The sequence below is a fragment of the Oreochromis niloticus genome, linkage group LG18, assembly GCF_001858045.2.
Source record: "Oreochromis niloticus isolate F11D_XX linkage group LG18, O_niloticus_UMD_NMBU, whole genome shotgun sequence".
NCBI classification, from domain to species: Eukaryota; Metazoa; Chordata; class Actinopteri; order Cichliformes; family Cichlidae; genus Oreochromis; species Oreochromis niloticus.
In genome coordinates, this window is record NC_031982.2 from 8,143,442 (window position 1) to 8,166,279 (window position 22,838).

The 22,838-nt window shown below is 39.6% G+C and overlaps 1 protein-coding gene across 1 annotated transcript in view; it reads left to right on the top strand.

Moving 5' to 3' along the window:
• The window catches only part of gpr158b (G protein-coupled receptor 158b), a 78,646-nt gene that overhangs the window by 17,708 nt on the left and 38,100 nt on the right, over window positions 1–22,838 (top strand). Inside the window, exon 3 of the mRNA XM_025900042.1 lies at window positions 15,427–15,529. Coding sequence (XP_025755827.1) covers window positions 15,427–15,529 — 103 coding nt within the window. The remainder of the gene's footprint in view (window positions 1–15,426; window positions 15,530–22,838) is intronic.

A 22,838-nucleotide genomic window follows, 5' to 3' on the forward strand; every position in this document is an offset into this window, starting at 1 on the left:
GAACCAAATACAAGACTTCATGCATTATGGATAGTCAGTCGTAGGGGAAGCATCTTACATAAGGAGCCACTGCTTATATAATTAGATGAAGACTAGAGGATGATTAGTGTGGGTGATTTGTGACTGGATGCAGCTAAGTAGGTTTATGTATTTTCTTTTGTGTGTACTATTTTTTAATCTAAGTAGATGTTAATGTGTGTGCGGGATGTTTGCATATCTGCCTGTCGGTGTGTGCGTTTTCTCTGCCCATCCTGTGAATTGTGCCACTGGAGATAAAGGGCTTCAAAGGCAGAGCTCTACTAATGAGTGTAAACTGCTGTGACAGCCAAAGAGGGTTACCCCCTCTGTCTCTCTTCTGGCTTTCTCTCCTCAATCAGCCATGCTTCCTCCTCTCCCTTTCTTCCTCTTTTCCACACTCTCTCCTTCCGTGGCTCTTCACTTTCTCCCAAATTTCTCTATTACGCCCCACTCATCTGCCGTGTAGCCCACTCTTGTTTCCATTTTGCTTACTCTAACAGCCGTACCGCTTATCCATGTTTCCGTTTTCTTGCCAATTTCTCAGAGGAGGGCAAAAAGACAGGCTAAAAAAACCTGTGAAAAAAAACCTGTGATTCGCTTGCTTTTGTTAGCCCTGCACATGAAATAACTGTATGAAGTGGCCAACTCAATTCACCATTCTTCATCCGCTGCTTTAAATGCTGTGGGAGTTGTTGAAACTTCTTCCAGTGCTCACACTTGCTCTCTGCAGACCCTAATTTGTGGGTTTACCTCCAGGGAGAGACATGGAAATCACCATTCTCAGCAACCTTGCTGGACAGAGGAGCACCATTATTTCTGGCTGCTGCTCAGCTACCTTTTATAATGATGTTTGAGTCCTTCTGTTCCCAAAAATTAATTACCTGTACACATGTGGCCATTCTGCAATACAATCAGACCGTATGGGGTGAAGAAAGGGACATGAATATAAATGTTTGCTTTTGCCTCACTGTGTGGAATTTGGTGTCCTTATCAACCCTGGCACATTGCTGCGGAAGAAGAGGATTTAAGCTTCACAAGTCTTAAACTCAGTATAAATACTGTATGTAAGGAAAAGGATACCCAGCTAAATGGGAAACGGCAACAGCCTGTGCAGATGTTACCACTGAAGGATGTTCAGGTATAAAGATTATGCAAATTTTTCTACAATACGAAGTACTTTATTTGTCAGAAAAAGAAGACGCCTGACTGCCCTTTACCTGCTTTAACAGTAGTAGTTGAAAAAAAGGGTGATTTTGGGAGCAGAGAAGACAAAATGTAACCTGCTCTGCTCAGTCTTTTCCTGTTTCGCCCTCCTTTTTCTGTTTTGTTCAGCCAGAGGCTCTCCATCTCTCCTCAGGGAAATGTGAAGCTCTACAGCCTAAGCTGTGATGAAGTGTTTGAAGACTTAGTGCATCTGTACACCATTTGGCAATCCATGCACGTGTTTACATTTATTTCTTTTTGCTTTTTTCATCATCAAAGAGACCATAAGGAGTAAAATTCAAAGCTGCATTAAGGAAGTTCAAGCTAAGGTAAATAATCCCTCAATTTAATGAAGCAAGCTTTGCTGTGGAGCTAAGCTAAATTTTGCTTTATAGTAGAAAATCTTTTTTTCTCCTGCAGAGCCCTGAAGGCAATGTAATAAGCATAAATTCACATTAATGGACTGTACCATATCATCACAGAGTATTGCCACTTTGGGTGATCCTATAAACATTCATGACTGTGTAAAGTTAAGGGGTTTTTTTTTTTCCAAATGAGCCCTCTCATACAGTAGAGACGCATCTTATTGAATTAGGTACGTTATATAGCATCGATGGCTGTGTCTGACTGACACAGTCCAGATTACCAAATGCATGATTTGAAGAAAATATTACAGTGGGAAACAAACTTTAGAAGAAGCTCTGATGAAAAATGATCAGCAGCTTTTATTAAATTCAACAGAACTAGCTTGCTGAGCCTTCTGAAACAATAATGTGGAAATACTTAAAAAAAAAAAGAGGACAACATTTATTTGTTGTGGGCTCTGAATTGGAAGTTACGTTTATTAGTAACCCACTTCACATGAAAATGTAAAGCCAATCATCCATCCATTTTTCGCTGTTTATCCAGTTCACATTTGTATGGGTGTTAGTTTCTCTTCCAGCTGTCATAGAGTGCATGTTGCCACGGTATCACAGGGCTTGAAATGTTACATATTTCAGTTATTTAAAATAACAGATTTCAATTCAGTTTTATTTACATTACAATCACAAAGTGGTTTATACTGTAAGGCAAAGACCCTGCAATATTACAGAGAACCCCATCAATCTGATAATAAGATGGCAGGAAGGAAAAACCCTCTTCTAACAGGAAGAGAGCTCCAGCAGAAGCTGGCTCAGGGAGGGGCAGCCGTCTTTAAATTAACCCCAACTTCAACTTATTGGTGGGCGAATGTAAAGAAAAGATAGAAAAGGAAAATAGTGAGTCCACAAGCAACAAACAGGACAAATTCTAAACTACAGGAGAGACTAGACGAAAGTTAATCAACTGCAGAGTTAAAAGAGGGTTGTGAAAGAGAAGTGCTTATTGCATTATGGGAAGTTCCCCAGCAGCCTGAGCCTATAGCAACATTACTAAGGGAAGATTCACAGTCACCAATAAATAGCTTGGGAGCCTTTTTACAATTCGACATTTCAGTGAAAATAGTATGGAGCACAGAGACATTCAAGTATGTCATTTTACAGATGTCAGAAAGTAACAGGCATGTCAGCTCAATACAAAGTTTGAATAAGTAGCTGTTGCTGCTCTGTGCAGTTAACAGGATTTACACTATTTGACTTCACAAAAACTTAACAGTAAAATTATTCTTTTCTGTAATCATGTGTCCCAAGAGACATGTTACTGATCTGAACAGAAATCATCTTCATAAATAGAGAACATAAAAAATGTGATATGTAATAGGCTATAATTCTATGTAGCTTCCTCGTAATGCTAATGCAGTAGCTAATTATTAGTTAATAACAAACTGCTGTGTTTTTATTGATGCCATAGATGCCAGTGTGAGTATCAGTCTCCTCTCTTTATTTTAATTTCAGGAAATGTAACAGCTGTTCAATATTCACTACAAGATGTTGTGCTCAGCTCATTTGATGTTAATTGAAGTAAATGAAGAGACTAAACATTACAAATGTGGGACCAGAAGTTTTTTTTAAAAAAAAAGCAAAAGGTTTTATGAAGTTGGACTGAATCCAGTATTTCTGGACTTTAGCACTGAATCCAGTAATGAGCTGCTTTGCAGAGGTCATCCGTCAGCGTTCTATACCTGGTTATTTTTTTTCTTTTTTCCAATTCTGTAAAACAAACAAACAAACAAACATTTACTGTCATATTACTTTTGCTTGACAGCTATGCAAGTGGGAGCTATGTGAGTTCAGGACCCAGGGTCTAGCAATTGCAGTAGCATCTGTCTTAAAGGTACAGTCAGTTGTTTTGTGAGTTTATTTAATAGAAAAAAGGAAAACTGTTTGTTTCGCCAGTTTCTGTAAGCCACCATGCCACCTTGAATACAGTGGTTGAGATGTTGTCTGTGGCTATATACATAGTACACCAAAGGCGGAGGAGACGAGAACTCGGAGACGTTTGCCTGCCGTAGAGACGAGTTTTAATTCATGTCTGCACCCTCAGACTCAAGATATGAAGGATCATACCTATGTTTTGTCATCTGAGAAGTGATCCCCTTCATCAAAGAAGATTCCCAATATTGTTGCAGTTACTTATTATCAGCAGAGTAGGCATACCACCCTCCCATCTCCCGACAGCTGGCGACAAGCCAGCTAAACAACAACAACAGCTGGTTATAAGTTAATGTTATGACAGCAAGTGTCAGCTCGAGTGTCTTAAAAATGACACTTTCCCTCTGATAAACAGTTTTAATACTTAATCATGCTGTATGAGAGTTTATTCACTACGTGTCAGTGCACAGAGTTCAGAACCACTTTAGAGAAAGTTTCACTAACACCGTGGATGCACATTGACAGCTGAGGTAAAGAGTGACCTTTCAACCCACACTCACTACAGGGGCAAGAGTTGTTTGTCCTCTAGCAGCCACCGTAGCTAGGAATTTGCATTGAATTGGGAAGGCTCCTGAAATCTAGTGGGGAAAATTGACATACTGTAACTTGGCCTGGGTGGTGGTCTTCATGTGTTTCCATGTGTTTTTTGCCTTATTCTGAGATTTAGGCATACATTTTGCAGTGTATCAGTCTTATTCTGATAGATTTTAGTGGGCTTGATGTTGTTCTCCTATATTTATAATTTTCAAGGCTTGTTTTGTAGTGTGCTTTTCCCTCCATATTATTATTACAAAATCATCTTAAATAATTTTCTTTAATCCTTAATTAGGTTGATGATGTGTGGTTTGAAGTGAGTAGGGATGGTGAAGACACAAATGCTTATAGGAATAAGAAGAGGATGAGAAGGGGAGAGAGGAATTAAGAATGACAGCAGAGAGGGACAGTCGTCAGGGAGGATTCATCCTCCACAGAGAAACACCATTCACTCTCTAATCTGCTGCCCGCAGCTCGGCGGCTGCCACGGAAAAACGCAAGAGCCTGTCAAGTCGGCAACAGCAGTTGGATCTTAATTGAGTGAGGCCTCCCAGACGAGTCCATGTGGGGAGCTGGAGACCACCCACCCAGATGTCTGTGCGGGAAAGCATGAGGGTTCATCTCATAAGTCTTAAAATGCCAAGCGAGACTTTCGTTCCATTCCTGATACATTTCCTAAGGCTGCTCAGAAAATCTGTGGTAACATTGTGAAGTTCTTGCTCTCAATATAGATCACAGCCCTTAAATTCTGAATTTACAGACCTATCATTTCTGTCCCTCTTAATGTTCTTTAAGTGTCACTCAGCTCAGCCCTCCCGGTGACTCTCTCCACAGTCATAGCACTGTCTGTAACAACGACAAGCCACCAATCAATAACTGGCTGTATATCTCAGTTTTTGCCTCTTAAATTGGTGGAGAAATTCCAGACAGGCTTAAGTCCAAGGTCTCCTCTCCTCAGACATCCAGTATTTCAGTAGCTGGTAGTCTTGTGAAACAACAGCAGGCAGCGTCTCTGCCCAGGGGACAGAGTGATTGTAATGCTTTTAGGGTTTAATGCTTTCAGGGTATTTATAGATCTCTGAGGGACGCTGAGTGCTCTCTCTCTGTCTCTTTCTCTCTGCCTCTTTTCCTCTCTTGCCAACTCCCATCTTGGTGTCGTGTTCACAGCTTTTTATCAAATTGCACAGTGAGAAATGTGAAACAGGTACCACAGGCTGCAGTCCAAACATGGGGGGCCTGTATGTGAAAGTGACAGATAACTTATTATCAGGTTTCAGTACTTCAGCAAGGAAAAAAAAACTGTATTTACCTCCATGTTGTATGTTTTGCATTTGATACCTAGTCTATCGTGTGATAACGTCATGTGGTATTTTTCTCAGGTTGGCACTACGACTTGTGGTTTTGTTTGTTGGAAAGATTGGCATGCACTGCACTCACCAGGTGATAGTGGGTTGTTATGAATGCAACAGTATTTTCTGAGTTTGGACATTCGTTTCACAAACATTTTTAAAGCAAAAGCAACCTTAACGTGTATTTTTGTGGTACACCATGACTTAGAAGACTAAGATTCAGACATTAGTTAGTTTCCTGGAATTAAAGATGACAGATTCGCTGTTATCGAATGACAGCTGCAGGCACAGTTTGCCTTCCGAGGGCCCTGTTTTTGTCCTCATGTAGGGCCAGCATTATGCAATCAATTCTCATCTGGCTTTTTTCTACCCATACCTTTGAATCACCCCTCTATGTTAACAATTTGTATGAGGATTTATATGTTTGGGACAGGTAGAGGACATCATCTTTAGCTATGTAGCTAGCTGTTAAGTGTTGCAATATCTGCAAAAACAAGAAGAAGGCTGGATGGGAGAGATGTTACTGTACAGGTGGTGAAGACTGCCACATTAGCATTTTTTGGTAGTTACTGGGAAAAATACATTAACTGATCAAAGAAAATGCTAATTCTCTGTTTGATTCTAGTGATTAGAGCTTGCCAAAAACTGGCTCAGAAAGTTCAATTGAATTCAGTTTTTTTTATATAACACCAAATCACAACAGCAGACACTTCAAGGCACTTTATATTGTAAGATAAAGGCCCTACAATAACACAGAGAAAATCCCAACAGTCAGGCGACCACCTATGAGCAAGCATTTGGTGACAGTGGGAAAGAAAAACTTCCTTTTAACAGGAAGAAACCTTCAGTAGAACCAGGCTCAGGGAGGGGCGGCCATCTGCTGCGGCCTCGGGTGAGAGTAAGGAAACAGGATGAAAGGGAATTAGTCCCCATAGACTCATAAACGTCCAAATTTATGGTAAAATCAACATGTTTACAGATTGGCATGCAAAAACAAAGACTAAAAACATTGTTATTTTCCATCCATCAATCCATTTTTCTCCGCTTATTAAATTCTGGGTCATGATCGGGCTGCAGCCTGTCGCAGGTGTCATCGGGCGAGAGGTGGGGTATAAACTCAACACATAGATACTCACATTCACAGCTCTGGCTAATTCAGAATTACTGTTTAACCTAACCTGCATGTCTTTAACTGTGGGAGGAAGAGCACCCGTGGAGAGCGGACACAGGCACAGAGAAAACATGCAAACTCCACACAGAAAGGACCCAGCCGGCTAATAGAGCCAAACCTCAGACCTTCTCACTGCATCCCATCAGTTGTTGTTTTTGTTTTTTTTTAATTATTTTGTACCAGTAGAAAATTGCAAATAATCACATGGATCCACTAAAGTGAAAATGATGCATCACTGTAGTTGAACTACATGTCATGTGAAAATAAAGTACTTTGCCTGTAATAGAATTTTCACAGTAAATCAGTTATACAGATTTTTCTGTAATTTTTTTGGAGCTTGCCAACATTGTGATAATCACTGTTTGGCAGCTCGCTCAGGAACGCAAACAGATGTCATTATGTTGCACACGCACGAAAAATGAAGAACATCTGCAAGCAGGGTTGATGTACTGAATGTTAGGATGTTAGATGTGGCTAATGGTTAGCACCGTCACCTCCCAGGTAGAAGGTCCTGGGTTTGAATCTAGTCCCAGTGTCTTCGTCATTTGTCTCTGGGTACTCTTGTTTCTTCACACAGTCCAAAGACATGGATGGGGTTATGAGGCTACTTGGTGATTCTACATTTCCTGTATGTATGAACGGTTGTAATTCTCTGTGTGTTAGACTATCAGCCTGTTCAATGCCCTGGATGTCACCCCCACCCTGTAAACCTGTATTGGATCAGAAAAAGACAAATGGATGCAGACTTATTAGAGCGGTGGCATGAGAAGTATATTTCTTGAAAAACAGACCCAGCTAAAATATTCAAAGGGTTCTTTTTCCAAAGCCTATGTTAGATATAGTTCATTTGTAGTGTAAAATAAAAAAAACACATCAAAAGTTTGTTGTAATTTATATTTGAGCAGCTCACATTGATCTGAGAAAATCCAAAGATCAGGTGTTTCCACATGATAAATAAAGCTTTTGGGCTTTCTGTGATTGGCAATGCAACCTTGAATTTAAGCCAAGTTTTCCAGGAAAATATAAAGGTGAAATTGACCCCCCCACCCCCGCCCCCACTTCCAACACACACGCACACACACACACACACACACACACACATTTTGCTGAAAGTAAGATGCAATTATAAAATACTTTCTCACTATGAGCACGCAGTCTGATCAAGGTAATCCATCAAAGTGAGACACGTCAAGCGACCATTTCACAGCCCTTTAATAGTGGCTGAGGAAAAAAAAAAAGCCAGGCTGGCCTTGGCCCCATTAAATTTTCTGGCTTTAGCTGTGTGTGTGTGTGTGTGTGTGTGTGTGTGTGTGTGTGTGTGTGCATGGGGTATATAATTTTGCAGGAGCAGCTCTGGTGATGGGAGACATATGGAGCTGTGTGCTTGTGAGGCAGTTTAGAAGTCCTTGGTGACATTAATCTAGTTTTGATGGTCCATGTCAATCTTCTGCACGACACGCGTGTTTTCTGTATTATACTTCTGGGAACTAGTTCTGAGAGATTTATGGGCAAATGCACAGAACCCCTGAAGTCCCGTAGAGTGATTTCGTTCAATCTTCTGTGCACGGGATAATAACTGCGGCAGCTTGTTCCACGTGTGAAATTTTAAATTCACCCATCGAACATTTCAAACGTTGCTTTTTCTTCTCACAAAACAGCAATACTATACCTTTCATACAAGGCCTAAAACATGTGCAATTAACTTATTTTACAGCCTTGTTTGCTGTGTCTTACAATCCACTGGGGAACCAGAGACGGCTTCTGCTGTGAAAGCACAGTCGAATTTAATAAATGCAACGATTTGGATGCTGGGAGCCCAATAAAGATCTAAAAAAAAAAGCATCATATTTCATCCTTGCCTACCTCAGTGTCCCGGGGTATATGTTATCTTAATGAGTCTTCACTTCCTTTGGAGTAAGCAAAAAAAAAAAAAAAAGTTCATAATACATGCCTAGTCTGCTTCTGTGGCTGATATCCATCCATCCAAACATTTTGGCCATGATCCAGATTAATTCCTTTTTGGAGGAATAAAAAAAAGTGCCTCTTCCTGTGTTTTGTAGACTTTAATTCCACAGGTATGCTTATCTCCTGAGAGAGAAGACATGCAAATAAACGCTCACAGATTTACTCCAGCAGTAGATGAACTGCAGCTTGCTCTGCCTCAGTTTGCAGTTTTAATACGTGCTGGGCTCCCATTGCTGTTGTGTAAGGAAAACCTGATAAAACAAAGGAAGGGGTTTGCATGCAAATGGCATATTTTGAGAAAGCACCCTAACACTGTTGAAGGATTTAGTCACTCAAGCAGCAACAACACAATTGCTGGGATTGTTAGAAACCCCCAGACCATGAAAGATGATTCATCTACCCACGGGGATGTAGAGAAGTCAAACACCTTTTATGCTACGTGTGTGTGTGTGTGTGCCCAGGCTTTCTTTGCATCATGTGTTTGCCACTAAATTTACTTTATTTGCATAGATATAGTGAATCAGCTTTGCCACTTTTAGAGAGAGAATGAGACACTCTCCTCTATTGCAAACCTATTTTTAGCCCGAGCAGTATGGCACGAGGGGTGACAGCGCTGGCCAGTTGGTTGTTTGCTTCACCACGTTGGTCCAAACTGAAATGTCTCAGCAGCACCGGATGCATAGCCACGAACATTTTAACAGACATTCATGATCCACACAGAATAAATAATTTCAGCATGAGCAGCTATATTGTGTGTTTACTGATCATTAGCAAACATTGCCAGGCTGGAACCACCAAATACTTTTTCCGAACGACAACATACTAACTTCTAACATGATTTAGTAACTAGAATGACAGAGTGGGGTTATCGGAATACTTTGACCATTTCCTTTGTTCCATATTCTCAAAGGATTTGACAAACATAAATTGTGCAACTAAAATTACATTCATTTAGTCAACAATAGTACTGTTACGTCTTAGAAAACAGTAACGCTAGTAAAATGTGTAATATGTATTACACTACGCTACGAAGATTTTACTAGATACTTTGTGCATCTTGCTTGTTGAGCTGTAATACTGAAAATATTTTGAGCATAAACACTTAAAATCTTTAGATTGCTGAAATATCTGAAGATGATTTCTATCAAAATGAGATGTGTCTTTGGTGTGATGTGTTTAGTTTTATTTATTTATTGTCTACATCTGCGTCTTATTACCCTCCTGTACCTGATTCCTGATTGCCTTCATGTGTATAAACAGCCTTGTCTGCATTTCAGTTTTTGTCAGATCGTCTGCTTTTGCCTTTTGGAAATCAACATTATATTCTTGGACTACCTTTTGTTTGCTGCCTTTTTTGGACAGGAACTACCAGTTTATCACCTCAAGGTGCTTTTATATTGTAAGGTGAAGACGAGAGCAACAATCAAATGACCACCTCTGAGCAAGCGCTTGGCAACAGTGGGAAGGAAAAACTCCAACTTTAAACTCTTTTAACAACTTTTAAGGAAAAAAATGAAGAACCAGGCTCGGGGGGGGGGGGGGGGGGCTGCGACTGGTTGGGGATGATGGTAAGAAGACAGGACAAAAGAAACTCTGTACAAGAGAGATGGAAATTAATAACTAATGATAAGATGCAGAGTGGTGTATAAACACATAGTGAGTGAAAAAGGGGAGTGAACAAGAAACACACCATCTTGGGAAGCTCCCAGCAGTCTAGGCCGATTGCAGTGTTACAAAGGGAGGATTCAGGGTCAGGCTCTTCTACAGATGAGCTGAAAGCTGAAGGCTCTGCCTCTCATTCTACTTTTAAATATTTCAGGAACCACAAGTAAACCAGGATTCTGAGAGCGAAGTGCTCATTTGGAATGATATGGGATTATGACATCTTTAAGATAAGATGGGGCCTGATTATATTTGTCCCTTTGAGTCCTGAATCTGCATTTGGATCCTGTAACCTTGAATTTCATGACATAAACAGACTGACAAATATACATGATAAACATGGAAACAATGTCACGAATTACTGTACCAAGGATTCTGATGCCATGATCATTTCTTTTGCACTCATCTCTTTTCGTTCCCCATGCGTTTATATGCCACATTTTATTTTGTTAACTTTTGTCTACTTTTGTCTCAGTTTGTGTTTTGTCCTGTTTGTTGTTTAATTGTCTCTCTATGATCCTTTACTCTCACTCACCAAGCAGATGGCTGGTTCCTGTTAAAAGAGAGTTCTTCTCACAAGTACCTGCTTGTAACGAATCATCAGATTTTTTGTGTTCTCCACATGAAATGAGATGACTGTTGTTAACTAGTGTTATATATGTAAATAAAACGAAACATATTTATGATATAAGTGGTGATGAAAAAAAAATAAAGACAGTAGAAAAGTTTGAGAGGGAAAAGAAAAAGGACTGAAAACAAATAACATGTTACCAGGACATTTGTACACGGCACAAATGTCCTTGGTTTCCATCACTAAACCCAAAATAACTTGTAAGTATACCCATCTGGCACAGTTCACATTTTGAAGCAGTACCTGCTAAGTTCTATCAGTCACTCAGTCTGTAGCTCATAGGAGAAATGCCAGAAAGAGGTGAAGTCTCTGAGGTGTAAAGCTCACATACTGTTTTCCAAAAACAGAAAACATGGAAGCATCGTAACTCCCAGGTCTGTTTGTCTACACCGATGCACCATGGAAGCAATGATTTACTGTACCTGTTTATTCTCTCAACCACTGAACTTCAGTTCAGACATTTATATCCTCTGCAGATCATCCCTGCTGCTTGCTGCTCCCCAGTTTGGAGATTTGGGGCTATTTGTCAGCTTTATAAAACTGATCAGTGCGTTAGTTCAGGAGAAAGCCTTGGCATGCAGTTACTGCACTTACTTTAGGAAAAAATAAACTAAACATTGTCCAAAAGGACATGTTGTTAAAGTAGAGTTCAGCTGAACTGCCACATTTTAATATTTTTATACTAGATTTATATAACCTTTAATCAGAAATGCATTTCCCTGAAGCGTGGCTTTGTGCAAACGAATTACCAAATTGCCCGTTATCTTGATCAGGTTGAATGTTGAAGTAGCAAGGTTGCAAATCTGATGGTGCATTTTGTAGTCAAAATTAGTTTGAAAAAATATAATTATTTTTGAATTGTTAAGCACATATTAGAAAGCTCAAACCAGCTAGTTTTTTTCTCCTGCGTCCACTGATTAGCTAAATAAAGTGAAAACAGCAAAAGACAAATAAGTATTGTTCTCAAAAACACACTTCAAGCAGGAGTTGAGTTTTGAATAATATGAATATAAAATGAATTTGTCAGTGGCTGATTCACGGGCTGTGAATACAATCTGACTGTTCTCCACAGCAGCAGTCCCACGGGGGGATGCTGTTTTTTACCAGGCATGCAACATAATACACTATTTATGAATGTTCATGTGAAATTTATTGCAGCTTTATTTGGTATAAGTATGTGCGTTCACATGAGTGTACAGTGTCCACACTGGTGCCTGTGTGTGTGTGTGTTGTTAAGTGTGTTTAAGCTCCAGAAGGTCTCTAAGCCCATGTTGCTCCCACAGTCATAAATGCAAGCTGGAATTATGCAGGCGCACTTAAATTCTGCAAACAACCCTTAATTCTTAATTTAGATATTAATTAGTTTCCCTGTTACTTGGCAAGGGCCTGTGATTTCCCCTGACACCGGGCATGTTTGTAACTGGGACGTCTGCTGCTTCGTGCCGCAGAGAAACATGTAGGAGACTCAATAACACCAATGAAACAACTTTATTAACTGAGCCCAAACGCAGCGGCCATGAGAAGAAACACATACAGTAGGAGCAGTAAACTACTTTATTCAGATAGTGCCATCTGTGTTAACTCCTGGGACCCATTATATGATTCAGATTCTTTGATTTTTCATTTCAGTGATGGGTGAAAACTCAGTGAAGCACTGAAACCCGTGTGCAGTCTTCAGCGTTATAAATTGTGCACCCTTTTTCTCCAGCCAGATCTTAAATATATTTTGCTATAAGTGCAAATGTTTTGGAAGCTCTACATAGCTCATATTTACTACAATGGGAAGCTAATGCTTATTTTGAAGCCAGAATTGCTAAAAGCGTTAATGTTTGAAGAAGACTTCCAACACAATAAAAGTGCCTCTAATTTTGATTTCATATTAGGAAAGACCTGGAGCAATTCCATCTCCAAGCAGAAATAAGATGAAACTGAACCTGCACATGCTCGGTAGGATTTTCTGTCTGTGTGTCTCTGCCGCAGGCTCATTTTACTATGGCAGAAGTTTTGAACAAAAAAGAAAGAAGGACAAGAAAAAAACTACACTGAGGTATAAAATCTAATTTTTGAATACACAGTATTTTTCTTCTGCTGTCGAAAGTTAAAGGTGACTGCAGCAAGTTAATCTTTAGGTTCTTGGTGAAAAATTAACTTGAGCAACTTATCCAAATATAGTCTGTTGCTAGGTAGCATACAAGATTTGATCTGGGATGGTAGATCTGCTGTGGTAACATAGGGCTGCAATTACCCCTGAGCCACATGGGCACAATTTAAGCACCTTGTACTCTACTAACATTTTAGAAAGAAGGCTGTATTATATCAAATGCGTCCATTAAAATAAAGCAGCTGATCGCTGAATACTTTATAGTATAAAATCTCTTTGAGTTGAAACAACTTTGATAGAAAGTCTGATGACATATACCTGTAGGTGATTGCATAAGACTCAGCTGAACTAAAAAGCTTTTATAAAAACAAAATGTAAAAAAGCACGCAACTTGATGCCAGACATCTAAAAGAATTTAAACTACAGTATATACAGAAACATTGAGCTAAATCACATGATTACATGTTTACTTTAAAGCATGTTTTTGTTCTAATATTTTTAGTGCCACTGTTTTAATTGTCCCCTGGGGGCATCTGTTACTTAGTGTAAATGCTTGTGTTTAATACATCTAAAGACTATCTAAATAATGGGGTTGGGTCACATATATTTTATGTTACAATGTTGTACGATGTCGTGTTGATACAGGGACACCAAATAACTTTTTATTAAATAAACTAAAACAGTCTGGGAATACATAAAGAAGAGGGCCGATTTCATGCACCGCCATTTTTAGATAACATCAGCTTAACTGGTTGGTGATTGCACTGAATTTATTTCACATTCTGCGACTGATCGCAACTTGTGGTGATTTAATGGTTGCCCAGAGCTCGAGGATGTTGCATGCTCACAATCACTTTTGATCGCAAGGCGACTGCACAGGTCGCCTAATGAGAGGCAACCAAAATAGTTACAATCTGACTTGCTTGTTGACAGCTTGCAAATAATTGCTGTCTAATTTATAAATGCAGATGACTGCCAACATTTTGCCTTCAGTCTAAATGAGTCTTTGTCACTGAACACAGCTGGCTGCCAGTTGTATTCTGGTTATATTCCTATACAACAGTAAGGTTCCCAAGCATAAATGTAATAATTAAATTTGAATTTCTGTCCATGTAGATGGCAACAGATACGTGATTTTGTATTAGTTATCAAAGTTAAGTGCTTCATTATCAGAAAGATGACATGTAATTACTAACTATCCCCCATTCAGTTCTACCGCTGGTCCAGTTCAGGTTGGCAGGGCAAATGGAGCCTATCCCACCTGTTTTAGCGTAAGGGGTGGGATACACCAATCCAAGCCTGTGATGGACAGGACAACCACCTATGGCCAATTTAGAATCACTAGTTAAGCTAATGTGCATGTCTTTGGATTGAGGGAGGAAGCTCGAGTACCAGGAGAGAACCAAGTTAGAAAAAAGTTAGCGGTTATCCTCCAGCTTCACTGTTAATATTATGCTAACATAGCTGTGTCGCGAGTGATCACGTAGCACATCATTATATACCAGCTAGCCCATTAACCCTACAAACGTCACTGCTGTTTACTTTCCTGATTTCATTTATGTCAGAAGTGATAGCAGAGCTGTACGTCTTAATTTGTTCCAGAAATCTCTCAGTCAGAACATGCTATATTATATTTAGATGGAAGCTAGTGAGCTAATTCCCTGCTAACTTCTAACGCCGTTAAATTTCATAAATTCGGTTTTCATGGATGCCTGGATGTTAAACTTAATTGTTACACTTGGTAAAGCAGCAACGCAGATCATTATATTACAGATGAAGGAATTTAGATAGTTTTTAACACTCATTGATGCCGCAGTGATCGTATGACTTAGGGGCGTCAGACTTAAAGGCCGGATGCAGGCACAGGAAGAATGTGCCAACTCCACACAGAAAGGCCCCAGCTGGCACTTTTGAACCCAGGACCTCCTTGCTGCACCACTGACTTGATAACTTTGCAGATAATTTTTCTAGAAATTAATAAACAATCCTATTGTATAACTTTACAAGCTGGAACTAGTGAATTTGGATCTTTTGTCGCTTAAAAGCGTTGCTGATGTTTGCTGATCAGATAATCTATTCTCTAACTAATCATTTCAGCTTCAGGGAAAAAATAGATTCATATTTGCATCTGTTTTTATTATTGCAGTGTCTGTGTGTTTTGTTCTGGTTCTGACATCGAAAATACCAGAGAGAATTTATGATTTTACGCCCACTTGCTTTTGGATTCAAGAAGCAAACAGAGCTGAGTCGGCTGAGCGATCATCTTCATCCTCCTCCATTCTGTTGTTTCACGTTCACGTAATTTCCTCCACCAGCTCCTCGCTCTTAGTCATGCAACTCCTTCCTGTGATAATCCTGTTGATTACAACCAAAGGAAAGTGATTTTTCTTTTTTGTTTTAAACTAATTTCCACCTGTCTCTCTCTGTTCTTTTTCCTCCAGTGCACTCCCATTGTTGGCCATGGATTTGTGTTGGACAAGTACAAGTGCCAGTGCAGGAGAGGATTTTACCATCCGAGCCGAGTGGCGCTCAATGGCTTTAAAAGTAGGTTACAAAGCTCTCTGTAATAATAATAAAATAATGCATATTGCAGTGAGCTGTCAGATCAAAACTTTGAATCTTGCAAAAGCAAGCTTCTGGGAATTATGGAAAAAAGAGGAAAACAACCACCTTTTTTGAGCTGACAGTCACACATTTTGTTTGAAATTCTTGTTACAGCTTTGAAGGGGTATCCTGGGGTTTGTGAGGTTATGAAACCTCAAGCTCCAGTCAAGGGAGTTTGACTGTTCTTATTGTTGAAATGTCTACTACGTTTCTATTCTGAGCTCTAGTGGGAGCCACAGGTGGCATTCGAATCACAGTTCTGTTGGATTGTGTGACGGCTGTGTAGACGTAGAACACAAGGTGGAATAAATTACAATAAATGTTTAGTCACATTTTATTTGACCATTTGCCAGACTGCGTACCCCTCCACGGTTACTGTTGCTATGCCTGTCAGGTTTTCTGTTCTCAAAGGGCATACGGTGGCAGTATCACAGTGTGGAGTAGAGAGGACCTAATGCAAGACTCTGCAGACTGAGGCAAGCCTTTGTGGCCGATGAAAAGTGCCGTATGAAACATGAACATGCAACCAAAACCAGAAACCAAGGTGCAAAAATAGGGGGAAACCTAACAGATGTCTTCACAAAGAACACCACTTTATTAAGTGCAACTGTTCAGCTGCTCCTTCACAAATATTTAATCAACCGACCACAGCAACTCAATGCATTTAGGCATGTAGACACAATCAAGACAAGCTGATTAAAGTAGTATTTCACAAACTGCTGATCTACTGGGATTTTCCCACATTGAACAGTATCTTAAATAACCCCTTCTTACAACCAGTGTATGCAGAAGAGCATCTCTAAATGCACAGCACATTCAAACCTTGAAGCACATGCAGAAGAAGACCACACCAGATGCCACAAACACGAATTCAAACAGGATCACCAAAATGGGAGACTGGAAAATTATTGTCTGGCTTCATGATTCTCAGTTACTGATGCGACTTGGTAGGAATTTTTCTAGTAAACGACGTGAAACCAGTGATCCATTTTGCCCTGTATCTATCCATGGTTCAAGCTGCTGCTGCTGGTGTAATTGTGTGCAGGGATGTTTCTCAGCACGCTTTTGGCCCCTTAATAACAACTGAGCATTATTTAAACACCACCTGAGCATTGCTGCTGACCACATCGATCCCTTTATGAACACAGTGTCCCCATCTGCACCAATCGCAAAGCTCAGATGATCTTAAACTGACTTTTTGAACAGGGCAATGAGTTCACTGCACTCAAATGACAGATCTTAATCTAGTAGAGCACCTCTGGGATGTGGTGTAAATCTGACGTAAATCTGCAGCAACGGTGTGATGCTATCATGTCAATATGGACCAAAATCTTTGAGCGATGTTTTCAGCTCCTTGTTGAATCTGTGCCACAAAGAATTAGGAAAGTTCTGAAGTCAAAAGGGATCCAATCAGGTGCTAGCAGGTTTGACCTAATAAAGTGACAAGTGAGGGTATATACACAGAAGTCTGATGAGGCAATAGACATAAAATGGGAAAGCCACAGGTGTGCATAATCACCATAGGTGAAAGTAATCAAGGCAATCAGACAGACAGGAAACATATCTAACCTAGACAGGAAAAAAACCCTTCATAGTAAAACAGCAAATAAGAGAACTAATACAGATGTAAATACTAACTCTTAATGAGATGTCAAACTAGGGAACAAACAGGAACCAAGACATCAACATAGAAACAAGGAGAGACAGAGAAGGGAAATCCAACGAAAACACAAATCAAACTTTAAACTAACAGCAAAACAGAAACCCAAGCTTGAGACAGAAACTCAAATACAGAGCAAACCCTGGGGCCGTGACAGTTTAGCTCCTCTGAAACAGCATCTTTGACCTCAGATGGCTGTAAATGAAATAAGAAAGCTGTATAAGCATGTTACAGGGAACATATTTCTTTTGTTTTCTATTGATTCTAAGCTCAAAATAATCATATATCGTATACTGAGCCTTAGTTTATCCTGTGTCTGAAACTATTTGTTTCAGCTTGCTTCAATCACGCTTTCTTTGAATCAGCTGCGCCTTTTAAAACAGTAGGAGGGGTGGGCTACTGTGTTGTGTGCCTGAGATGATCACTTTAAAGATATCCAATCTCACTGACATGATACAGAGCCAAGATTAGAGCGCTTAGAACAGTCTGAAGTCTGAGCTTCTGGCGCTGATCACATTATTTTCGTCATGTTTAATACGTGCATCCATCATTGTTACAGAATGACAGAAAATAAGGAAAAGCATGACGTCTATTATATGTAGCCGAAAGCACATAGCTAACAGTTACCTACCTGATATGATGCTGAAAGATTATGACCAGTGCTTGTGGACCAGGCAAAAAGGGCCTCACCAGTTGCTCATGCAGTCACTCAGCACATCCAGACTTCTAATAATAGAGATGCAGAGACAGTAAAATTATATAAAACTGTCTTGTAAATTTCAGTAAAGATGCTTAAAATAGAAAGTTTGCTGAAAACAAATTTGTCTTTTATCTGATAGTGATGCCAATATTTCTTCTTTTTTTAGTGTGCTCTGTCCTTCATTTGTTCCAGGCAAACAATATAATACAATAATATAGTATAATTTTTCAATACCTTTGAAGCTTTAGCAAAGTTGTTGAAAAATATTAGTAAATGTCATCTTTTGACTGATATCAGTGGGACATCAGTAAGCAATTTACCGATATTTAGGTGGTTTAGTTACAGGATATTTACATCTGATAATACATGAAACAAGTGGAGCAGTAAAGTCACATACCTGGGGGAAAGTTATATAAAAGGTGTATTATAATATTTTTCTAAAAATATTTATAAAGGTTGTCATTCTATCATTCAGTTATACTCTATGTGGTATAATCCTATACACCCTGTGTGGTTTGGTTGCTTCTTGTTGAAAGAATTCAACATTTAACAAACTAAAGATGCATTTAAAAGGATGCTTGCAAATAAGAGTTGAGATATAATGAGAAAGGAGTTTTGTTAATGTAACACTGTCCAGCTCCGCTTTGGGTGGAATTTGTAATGTGCTAGGTTCAACAAATAGGAGGAGAGAGCTGCTAAAATTATAAAAATATTCAACGATATTTCAATAACCCCCCAAATCTTAGATTAATAAAAATTCATGTAACACTCGATGAAGGCAAATGAGGACTCAAAAGCACAACTTATGAGCAAAAATCAGTCTTTACAAGTTTCACTGCACAAATTCCCAGTTCAACCAGTCAGACGTCAGAGTACGTTAGGAGCAGGCAAGCAAAGGTCAACCTAGAAAACCAGCAAATGCAGGTTTTACAGAGAGAATGAGCAAAAGGCAGAGACTGAATTCCCTGCAACAATCTCCAAAGGAAAACTGGCATAGAGGAAAAGATGTGGAGCAAATACTAAAAGGTGAAACAAGGTCCAGGTAACACAGTTCAGGGAACAACATATTGTAGGTAAAATACACAAAGGCAGGAAGACTGAAACGCAAGAGAGACGAGTTTCTCAAAGTAAAAGACGAAACAAGTGAATAAAAACACAGAAAAGGGGGAAAAGAGAAGGGGAAGATTTGATAGATGAATTATTTTATTTTATTCTAATGCAATCACAAAGACTAACACATATATACATATTAGGACTGTAACAATGTGCATGCAATAAGAACAAAAACAAGGAGCACCAAAAATGTGATGATAAAGATCAACTTGTAATGGAAGCATTACACAACGAAAGACAAGAAGCACTAGTTAGCCAGGTAAGTGAATGTTTCCAGCCTCAGTTAGAGCACATAAACACACTGTTTCATTTACTTCATTCCTTTTAAGTCTAGTGTCTGGTTTTCCAACTAATCAGGATACAGGACACAACCTTCTGCACTCCTTGCACACTAAAGTATATCTCCTAACAGAACACTATGCACATTTCTGAGATATATGAGGAAATCTTAAGCTTTACGGGGCATTTGCTACGCTGCATATGGACAATTGATGTTCAGGAGAGCAGTTTAGAGAACAGTAAGCTGTTATTGCCTGTCCTACAGCTCTGGCAATCGATCTTATTTTCCCAATATTCCTTATTTTTCATTCAGGTGCGAGAAACAAGAAAAGAAAAACTAAATTTGCACACCCTCTTGGCCTTGGATCATTTCTCTGCTGATGTTCTGCTTTTCAGACTTGCACTTTTCAAATATATCGTTAACTTTAGCCCCCCCAATCGTGCTTTGGGTTTGAATGTCGGTTTTCTTGACTGAAAGCGCTGCAGTGTCCTCGGACAGAAAGCCTGGCCCTGATGAGCAATATAATAATTCAACTGCGGTGGTTCTCATCCCCGACTCCAACAATGCAGCACCCCAGGGGGGTTGATATGCTAAGCTGGAGCTTTATTATAATGCAGTGTGATGAAGGATGTAGTCAAAACACTCAGTCTGTGAAGAGACTCATCTTCCAAACCCCATGCAGATCGCCTCTTTAAAAATCGCTGTGACTCAGATTGCATTGCAGTTGCAATCCTGATTTCCACTCGTGGAACATCAGTCTTAGTCTTTGTGCATCTATACACAAAGAGACCCAAAGCAAGAAATTTGAGTATACAATTTATGCACTACAAATGCAAATGCCTAAAGCGTGCAGTGAACTTTGCAGCAGCTTCAGCGAACTGAAGAAGCTGTGCAAGTACAGTTTTGCAAAATTAATAAATAAATAAATAAAATTACAAAAAACAAACAACATTAGGGAGAAAAAACAACAGTTGTGAAGAATGTACAAACTGAAAAGCACTTTTTACTTGCAGCAGTTTAAGTGGTTTGGAAGGACCGCCTGTGCTCAAACTGAGAGCCGTGGTATCACTGTGAACATCTGGCTCCTGTGACAGATGTGTGAAAAATGAACCAAGCTTTCTTCTGTCTGCCTTCAAGCCACTGTGAGAATGATTCGATCTTCAAATCAAACAAAAGACAATGCAAACACAAATTTATGATACAAAAATTTTAGATAACACACACACTAGTGCTGCCACAAATGATTATTTTGATAGTCGACTAGTCAGATCGTGCATCCATTGGATGTAAAACCTACAGCTTATTGCACCAGCATGCATCTGCTCTTATATAACTATCATTAGCTTACAGCTTTAAGTGTTTAATGTATGTGCTAACTGATTGCAGATTATCTATATATCATGTTTAACCTGAGTAACGAAAGATCGCGGGAGGTTTGAAAATGATGTGCCGGGAGTTCGCTGTTCTCGCCGGCTTCAGTGAGCCTTGACCTCCTGGTCAGCTATCGAGCTAGTGGGGTAACAGATTTTTTTGCAAATATGTGATGTCTTGATAAATCGAGCAGATATTTGAAGTTTACACAGCTACATTCTCGCCTGAAAATATATTAAAAGTTTATTTTGTGACCCTGAAAGAGTAATATTAAAACTAAGTAGCTGCCGCAATTGTTGGAAACTGGAATTGGCTGAGCCACGCTATGAATTTTGGGATAGATTGGGACACACCCGACCCATCCTTCAAATCTGGGGAAAAGGAGGATGCATTTGTCGGCCGCATTTGGAGGAGCCTTCAAATTTGGACAGCCTTCGTCGCGTCGCTGTAACGTAATCAGCCTACAAATGCGGCCTCCGAATTTGGACACAGCTACTATACCGGAGATTCTTTCTTCTTCTTCAGCATTTAACGGCAGCTGGCATCCTTGTAGATGCATTGCTGCCATCTTCTGTTTCAGTCCATTATTACACTCCTAAATCCTGCTACTTATTCCTGCGTCTTTCAGGATCTTACACAGCTTCAAACGACCCGTTCGACTATCAAATTAGTCGTCGACGATCGTCGACATAATCGTGACTAGTCGGCTAGTCATGGCAGCCTAACACACATGCAAACACAGATATATGTAGATGATGCTAATTTCCGTTGTTACTCAGGAATGAGTGTAAGAACAGCTTAGATTGGAGGGTTTGAGGGAAAAGACTGAGACTGAGCTGTGGTGAGGAAAGATGCCCGGTGTGTCGGGAGAATGATGCTGCCGGGAGAGAGGAAATAGGATGTGGTGAAAGAAGACATGCACACAAAATGTGGCGTGACAGAGAAGGATGCACGGGAGGGAAGGAGATGAAAACAGATGATCTACTTGGCTAACCTCTAGCTTGAGCATCTGAAAGAAGAAAAATAGTTCACCATAATCTGAGTAATAGCTTGCAATAAGTACCCACTTTAAAACCTTTGCATTTGATGTACTTATGTACTATTTTTAATTGGATTTTTCAAAACTAATTTGTACTTAACATTTTGTCCATTATTACAATTGAGGCAGAATGGGCATTACAGAAATGGAACAAAGACTGCACTTGTGCCAGCACAAGGTAATATGCTGTTTCTCTGTATAGCCCCTGGGATACAGAGGAGAGGGTGGTGGCTATATTGTATTAATTTCAGCATTTGTCTGATTTTGGTTGCTTTGTTGAAGCATGTAACTACATACTTCATCTTTGAGCTGTTTATATTTTCATCTTTTAAATAAAGCAATAATAAAGTAATGTGAATACTTCAGACTAAATTAATTGTGCATGTGATCCTCAGGTTGAGATGTCACAGTTGTGCCATTTGGTTCAGTATGTAGACCAGAATTACGTGTGCGGTGTGAGCCACAGCTGGGCCAGAAATTATTTTCTATTTGTTTAAACCAACGCCGCCAAAAATCCCCAACGTGCTCTGGTTGTCGAACGTAAACCTGCCACACACACCTTATAACACTCGGAGAAATTCAGTGTTCACAGCAAGTCGGTCGAGGACATTTTTCTTCAGTAATGGAGTAAACTCAGTAGTTTGACAACAACAACTCAACAAATGGGCTGTGGGCTAAAACAAGGTCCGGTTTGACTCAGCTTGACTCATGCGCCACAGTTGGTGCTTATTTATTGACATCTGGCATTTGAAAGTAGATGGAAATTGACAAGCTGAGGTTAGGGACTGTCAAAAGTACACGCAGAATGGGCCTCCGGAGTGTTTTTTAGACATCTTCTCATCTTTTTTTAAATATTAAAGCATTCTTCCTATCTGGACTTAGTCTCTTTGTAAACACAATACTCTATTTAAACACTTTTAGACATTTCTTGCTTGTTTTTTCACCTCTATTGATTTCCACCCAGACCTTTATTAACAGCCACGCTCTACTGGACTGAGATCTGGTGACTGTGGAGGCCATTTGAGTACAGTGAACTCATTGTCATGTTCAAGAAACCAGTTTGAGGTCATTTGCGCTTTGAGCCAT